Consider the following 8,604-nt stretch of genomic DNA (forward strand, 5'->3'; position numbering starts at 1 on the left):
ACCTGTAAGCATTTTCACCCACATGTTTTCCTTTAAAATAATGAACTTATTGAATTCAATTCAATTTATTGATTTCTGGAGTTTGTAAGTACGACAATCAATACTATGGTATACTTTTAACTAAAGTTAAAAAACTTATTACCTAAAAGGTTTTCTATAAGTTTTCTTTCAAGTAACTGTAAAAAAAAAAACTCCAACGTTCATATAGAAAACATTTTATGAGCGTATGAAATTTAAATTTTTACGAAATCACATAATATTACGATCTACTATACAGAAGATACCCAATTGCCCACCCTTTTTCCCATATTATATATTAATTTTATAAGAAATTTTGTGCTGGGTCTACTTATACCACTGGTCTGAATAGATTTAGAACTGTTATCATGTCATTGAAATGTGCGTTCTATCACATGTCGTGATAGCTGAATTGTATTTATGAAAAAGAACATAAGTCATTAGTAATGACTCATTACTGTCCCTTTTGTAAAACGTATTTCGACTTGAGACCTTTTGCTCAAACATCGTATTTAGTATTAATCAATAAAATTTTATAATTTGTAAAAATTATTTGAGTATAATAAATATTAAATAAAATAATATACTAGAAAAACTAGATTTAATATTATATATTTTATATTTTTGCAAAAATATTTTTAAGGATTATAATATATTATCCTTATAGTAGGTATAAACATTTTAATAATATGAAAACTACTCATTCATATTTTGATTTTATAAATTAATATTTTCGAAAAAATTGTCTGCTTAACAAATTACAGTAAAAAAAGATTGATTATTTATTTTTATTTTTTATGTCTATATCACCGTTAAAATAATGTATTTAGGGCTTAGGTATATTACCTACTTAAAATTAAAAAGTAAATTCATTAATAAAGGTTAAAATGAATGTTGTAGGCTTGGTAAATCATGCTCTATATACTATATACAATATTATAAACATACTATATTTAATTTGATATGACTGGATTTAGACGTTGTACTGGTACATCATAATATAATACGATTCTATTTATAATATATATCCTAGCAGTATCGAATTTATAGACAATTTATGACGATAACAATGTATTATTAATAATAAAATCTATCTATAGATAATAGATATCTATATAGTAGATAGCATATTACAAATATTAATATAATATATTTACTAAAGGTAAATTTATTTCATCTTCATTAAACTGCCGTATGCACCACGATAATAATATAAGCATTAGCCATTTGGTTTAATAATAATCAGAAAACATTATATTAATTAATTGATAACAGTGCTTAAAAATACTAATACTTATAGACGATAAAAATACAAATTATACATCAGATCGAAAAGTAGATGCAGACGCAGACACAGGTCGCAAACGAATGATGATGACAATATTGTAAACTTAAAACAAAAATGCTTATAAGTTATAATAATGTCCTGGATTTTTTTTAAAAACGTCATAGGTATATTATGTTTATACAAACCCAAAAACCACGATTATTGGGAATATGGTAAAATCATGAAATTCGATTTAATAGCGAGTACTTTAGATTATTCGAGATCACATAATTCGCACGTGTAAACGATTAACTCTTTTTTCGCTAATATCGTTTAATTGGAACTATATAAGTAGTTACCTGCTATAAAAGTGCAAGGTCATTATATGCCATTTAGGTACTTTAATTACGAGGTACACATCATGGAGTATATGCAATGCGCAGGCTATCCTTCTTTGAACTAGTTATCGGGCATGTAATGTGACAAAAGTTATGCGATGTGTTTATACATTTTTAATTGTATTTAAACCAAATTTTATAATCATTTTACATTTAAAATTCATATTAATTAGTACAAAATACTAACTCTTGAATCAGGCGGGACAGTTGCGCCATGGTTATGGTTGCTATAACTGTTTAATTATTTCATATGGTTATATACTTATATTTGAATATTACTAGTTTATATAGTTGCAATAAGTATGATGCAAGTTGGTTTGAATATAATTATTCAACTAATTTAGTACTTTTAACTAAATAGGTACATTGTTTGACATAACTAAAATATTTGTTACACCAACTAGAAACTATAGTCAAATTTTGTTTTTCCTTGGATAAGTCAATTTGTTTTCGAAAGTGATTTTTCCGTGGAAACGGTTTCATTAAAGAAATCTCATCTCGTTAGGACGTCACATACAGCTAGGTGTTTCATTTGTGCGTTTCATTCGGACGTTTCAGCCTATCAGTCGGTCACGTACTTGCGTTACTAAATATTTTTGTCATACCCTCGGTAAAGAAATTTCACTTCAAAAAATAGAAAATCGTATGATAAAATATTTAATTATAATGTTTAGATATTTCAAACAAATTAATTTGTTTAAATAATCACTTATTGTTTTGTTCTATGCAATTTTTTCTTTTATCAATTTAGAATAAAAAATAATAACGTTTAAGGATGTACACCATATCTATCACTATTAAATGTTGCAGTTTTTTATACATTTTCTTCAATGATAGATAAAATATTAAAACATATTAGAAAACTTTACACACATTCTTATGAATGTGTGAGATGCTAGATATATGACACCACTTAAGAGTTTAATATTTTAAGAAAACACGTATTGTTTGAATTCTTTTTTTTTCTGAATAGGCTTTACTAAAATAGGTTAACTTAACCCATTATTATTTAATGATGGGTAATCCTTATTTTTTTAACTTAAACACCAGAATACTATCTAACGTTTTGATGAGCTTTTCTTTAAGTTCATCATACCTTGTTTGTATATCGAAGTTTGTTATTTTTGTAATATTTAATAAATCATATTCATTCAATATTAACTAATTATTAAAAAAAAAAAACAAATAAAAACTACATTCAAGATGAGTAATCAGCTGATGCTATTCTATTCTGCAGTTTAAAGGTTTGAAATATATTTAATATACTAGCAAATAAAAATCATTTGAATAAATGTTGACGAATGCAATTAAGGTAGCACTAAAACGAAATTCAATTTGAGTCGAATATTATGTTGAAAATACCAATCGCAACTAATCGATCGAGTTTTAATACTTGTCAAATGCGACACGCTGTTTTAATCGAACGGCTCTTATATGCTGGTGGACGGAGTGTCCACCTGCGGTAACCTAAAGTCAACGTATTCTAGATTGGTCATCATTGACAGGATTTTATCGAGATACTTCACCACCTCATTGAACGCGGGCCTGTGGCTAGGATCGATATTCCAACAGTCTTGCATTACCGAATATCTGTAAAAAAAACACACGCGGTGGCCACATGTTAATAATAATATTTATCAGGAGTAATTTTTAATACATATAGGTATAATATGATATCATACTTAATGCAGAGGAGTGTCAGTGTCGGTCAATGATATCGATATCGTTATTCGAAAATATATTTGGTACCATATCGTTTTAAAATTATAATATATATATACGGATAAAGATTTATAGCATCGTCAATCCTTGGTTTCATGAATATTTAAAATAATAACAGAAGATTTGTACAAACTTACATTTCCCGAGAACAGTAAAACGGTTTCTCCATACGATGTCCACTCTTGAGAAAATTCAGCAATATCTCCGTATTGGGTACGGAAGGATAGGGCCTATCCCCCAAGGTCATTATTTCCCACAACAGCACTCCGTAAGACCATCTGCATTTTTGAATAAAAGTAAAAAAACATTGCATGGTTACTTTATCGTTTATAATTTTATTTATCACCTATACCTATGCGTTAAGAAGGTAAAATAACAAAAACCATAGGTAGTTTTGTAAATATTCATGTTGCATATTTTTTCAATGAGGGATTATGTACTGTTATATGACGATTTCTCCCCCCTCGATGTAATTTTCCAAACGTGATTTTAACTTACACATCGGACTGAATCGTGTACAGTCCACGGGAAAGAGCTTCTGGTGCCATCCATTTTAATGGGAGTCTTCCATCGGTTGTTTTTCTGTAATATTCTTGATTTTGAATGTCTCTTGCTAATCCAAAATCTGCAATTTTCATTACAAAGTCTTCGGTAACCAATACATTTCTTGCTGCCAAATCTCTATGAATACACTATATGACGAATAAAAAAAATAACTTGATATAAAATTAAATATATGCAATACCTAAATATAAATTATATTACACATATTCATATTTAAATGTTTACATCAATAAAATAATAATAAACTATAATATAATTTACAGTTATAATCTATGGTTAGTTAATAAATGTGGCTTACCTTTTTTAATGCCAAATACTCCATTCCTTTGGCAACTTGATATGCAAATGATAATAAATCCTTTGTCATTAAGGTATCATCGAGGTTTGCTCCTATAGCTGGTTCGTAGCCTGATGATGGTCTGTGTTTTCTCAAGAAATCTCGGAGATTACCATGTAATGCGAATTCCATTAGAATAAACAAAGGTCCGTCTTGTGTACAACACCCCAATAACCTTATGACGTTCACATGTTTACCGATCATCTTCATAATTTCCATTTCTGATACTAAATCTATCATGTCGGTATCAATGTGTTCGTCTACTCATTAACCATGAGTTAATAAAATAATAAATCAAAGATCTTATATTTTAAATAGATACCATTAAAATGAATGTCTAGAAACAATTATTAAAATTTAGATAAGAATAATATAATTAAGTACCTTTTAACATTTTTACCGCTACCGTGTTCTTTACATTTTCGCAAAAATTTCTATCGATTTCACCACGTACAACTTTACCAAATTCGCCTTCACCAAGAGTTTTATCTAGTGATAGTCTGGCTCTTGAAAATTCCCAATGAAGATCGAGAGGCAGCTCGTATTCGGTCAAGCATGCTTGGTCTTGTGTTGTGTAATTGATTTTTTGTTTTTCGATTTTCACTATCGGTTGAAACTGAAATAAATAATTATTTTTATATATTATATCTTATATGATTTATTTTTGTCATTGTTTAATAACGGAAACAAAAATATAATAGATGTTTGAACATAGTTATGGGTATACTTTAATATTGCATATTTGTATGTAGAAAATGCAACTCAACTCACTATTTCTTTGCTGGGATTTTGTTGTTTTTCGATGATTATTTTCTTGGTCCATTGGATCATTCCATTGCTATCCGATTGTCTGGCTACCGATTCCATATTCTCTCTCTGATTGCTTCCTAGCATTATGATAAAGAGAAAAATTACCAACACAATACTAATGCCCAGTGCAGCCAATAGGTACTCTTTTAATTGATATGTTTTAAAATTTCGATTTACCGACGCCTCTAAAAGATTTTTATTGCATATTCAATTATCTTAAAGGTGAACCAGTTTTATTACTCGTATATTGAAAACATTTTTAATTTATCTAATTACTTACTGTTAATCACTTTCAAATAGGCACTACGGTAGATACTGAAGATATCGGGTTCAGAATTTGAATCATTCTCCTGAAAGCTGTCAATGAACACGCATGTATACCATCCTTCGTTAAAATGCGTTACGTTATTCAATTTCAATTCATTGTTGTCATTTTTTTCCTACAACAATACGAGGGGTTACGCATGATGTATTAACAAGATTATGATAAATATATTATAGGTTTGAAAATATTTAATATTGTATCTCTGAGATCCATTGAATCTAACAAAGTGAGAAAACACTTTAATTTTACCGGGAGTGTGTGCCATGACATTATCCTTAGTAACATATCGCCCACAGTGGCGTGCTTACGGGGTAGATCAGGGTGTCATATCCCCCCTTTGGATTTTTTTTTGTAATGATATATTATCTATATGAAAACAAATGTAGGGTCTGTGACAAGTCAAAAATGAATATCCCCCTTTCAAAAAAGCTGAGCACGCCACTGGATGGGGCTATATGCATAGAAGGTTGTCCATAACTAAAAATTAAAAGCAGTAAAGATAGCCTGCTAGTGTTCCTTGGACGACGTATGGACGATCGGACGTCGTATAACGACTTCGCGGGACTTGGGAACAACGCTAATCTGAGGACCACGGTTGTAGTCGTAAAGCATCAAACACAGTAATCCTCGTGTCACCCGTGTCGGCTTGGTATTTAAAAAAAAAATGTATCATTAGGTGAACAATTAAAATTAGCCCTTTAATATTAACATATTTATAAATTAGATTGGAATAGAAGTTTTATATGGGTAAAGGACGGGAGTACGTCGCTTGCATTGATAACTATAAATATATAACTACGTTTGTAGTAAATAATAATTATCACAGTGATCAAAATATTAAATATTTATTATGTATAAACAATATTTTATGCATAAGTAGCCCATTGCCGCACTGAATCTCATGAATAAAAAGTATGTGGTACAGTTTCAGTAGACTACTAAACTAATAACTTTAAAACTGTGTGTTAATTAATAATTGTTTCTTATTCTTAATAATTACAAACGAAAAAACATCTAAACCACCCAACATCAAAAAGGATTGTATGTAGCCTATGTAGGTGCTTCTGTAAAAACTTGACAATCGTGTAACCATTAAAAAAAAAAAAATTCCAGTGAACTCATCAATAAATGTTATGCTTGTGACACACGATTATTATTATAATATTGCTTCCATCTCCAAAAATCAAAATATACACGCTCCGTATGTGTATAATGTATATACTATCTAAATATTTATTTTATATGTACATAATTAATTTTAATGAGTAAGCTTTGAAGACATCAAAAAGCGCTATCATAGCGTGCCATCCACTTTTAAAAGTTTTGCTTTCGATACCTTTATGACAACGCCGTCTTCTAAATTTTCTCTATCGACATTCCCGACCTTGGCGTTATGATAGCGCCATTGCATTGAATCGTATATGATACCCCGAGGTTTACCGCATCTAAACGATACGGTGTTGTCTTCACGTGTGGTAACATCCTGAAGAACTTCTTCAAAATAGAACCAAAATGGATCTCTAGCTGTTTTTGCGCAAGTATTATAATTTGTGATTAATTTCGTAAAATTAGTTAAAATATTTCATTTTTTTATCAATTCAGTTAAATTTATTATATAATCAATAATTACTAAACAATAATATGTTACTTATACCACGATGATATCTATGCTCACTTTTTATTTCGACCTCATAAGTGAAATCTATAAATCCGTTCTCGTTGCTCACTTTACATGTATAATTACCGGAATCCGCTATCATTAAATGTTCCAGTATCATGGTCCATTGTGTATATATAATCATACCATTTTGGCGTGAAGGTGGCGTGACTCCGTCTTTATACCATGTTATGTTCGGTATAGGATTACCTGTATACGCAATGAGATTTATCATTATAATAAATGTAAATGTTAATTCGAATTTAATTAATTTATCTTTGAAAATGTTAACGACTACTACTTCTTATTAGTTTATAAACTTTAAATTTACCTTCAGCTACACATTTTAATTCTAATAAATGTCCTTCGGTTCGTATGATTACGCTGTCGTCGAGTTCTATGAATTTGGGAGCATTAGAATTTTCTATTTTATCGAAAAAACTGATTTTTCCTGAATTGTTGATAATTTCTTTAGTGTCTATTTCGATTCCTTTGTTTTGGTAATTGGTAAATTTTTTCAGAAACAAAAAACAATTAATTTAAAAAGTTAATAATTTGAAGTTTACGTTACATAATTTTACTAAAGTATTTATTCATTTAACGCTTTATACCTTCAAATATTATGTTTTTTGAATGTATCGGTAGGCATAATCCTTTAACTAAACAGCCAATTACCAAAACTACTGTTAGTAATATTTTAAATATAACTCGATAATTGATCATTTTTCAATTATCTGGAATAGAAAAATAAATATTTTAATTTAACATAATAATATAACAAATATAGGAAAAGTAAAATATATCATTCACAGAATTAGGAAAAATACAAACTTTACATAAAAGTATATTTTAATACAACTAATACAAGCTTCAAAGTTTTGTATATTATTCCGTTTCAATCCATCTAAGATTATACATTTATTTTGGATTCGAGATACTGTGATCATAAACGTAACAGGAGGTTTATAGTAAAAATAGTATTAATAATTTGTAATTTAGAGTCTTAAAAGTTTTGAAATATTATTTGTTCAGTATTTTCAAAATAACCATGAAAAAAATAAAGAAAAGAAAAAGATAGGTAAGTGGGTATCGCTTTTCTGTACAGTATGTGACAAGTGGATGGATCACTTTAATGGATGTGTTAAATATGACTTCAAAGCTATATCATTTTACACGAAAAACGGTTCTTGGCAGAAACGTATATCAACGTATATAACGTGTTCGCGTCAAGCAACTTGCTAAATTGCTTATCTCGGGCCGCTACTCTGCGTGACGACGACACCATAATAATCATCTTACTTCTCATCCATACACCACACCGTCCTTTAGTTGTTAATTATTATACCACTGTTGTTTTATTTATTCTCTTTTTTTTTGCATTTTCTCTATGTACGGGTCGGGAGCATATGACTAATAATGCGCGCGTCCCGGTCACCAAAATACTTCGTACGTCCTATACACCAACCGACAACCGACCTATGTATATATTTGTGTATAGCACTCAAC

The 8,604-nt window shown here is 29.3% G+C and overlaps 1 protein-coding gene across 1 annotated transcript; it reads right to left on the reverse strand.

Moving 5' to 3' along the window:
* Nucleotides 1–2,933: 2,933 nt before the first annotated feature.
* On the reverse strand, nt 2,934–7,592 carry LOC132925328 (fibroblast growth factor receptor homolog 1-like; the record flags this gene model as incomplete). The annotated part of the gene is made up of 10 exons (XM_060989736.1): nt 2,934–3,273; nt 3,543–3,683; nt 3,904–4,097; nt 4,268–4,566; nt 4,691–4,922; nt 5,078–5,301; nt 5,397–5,556; nt 6,778–6,965; nt 7,117–7,308; nt 7,430–7,592. Coding segments are annotated over 10 exons (1,953 nt in total), but the record flags the coding sequence as incomplete, so codon positions are not given.
* Between the last annotated feature and the right edge of the window lie 1,012 nt (nt 7,593–8,604).

The sequence above is a fragment of the Rhopalosiphum padi genome, chromosome 3 (genome assembly GCF_020882245.1).
Source record: "Rhopalosiphum padi isolate XX-2018 chromosome 3, ASM2088224v1, whole genome shotgun sequence".
NCBI classification, from domain to species: Eukaryota; Metazoa; Arthropoda; class Insecta; order Hemiptera; family Aphididae; genus Rhopalosiphum; species Rhopalosiphum padi.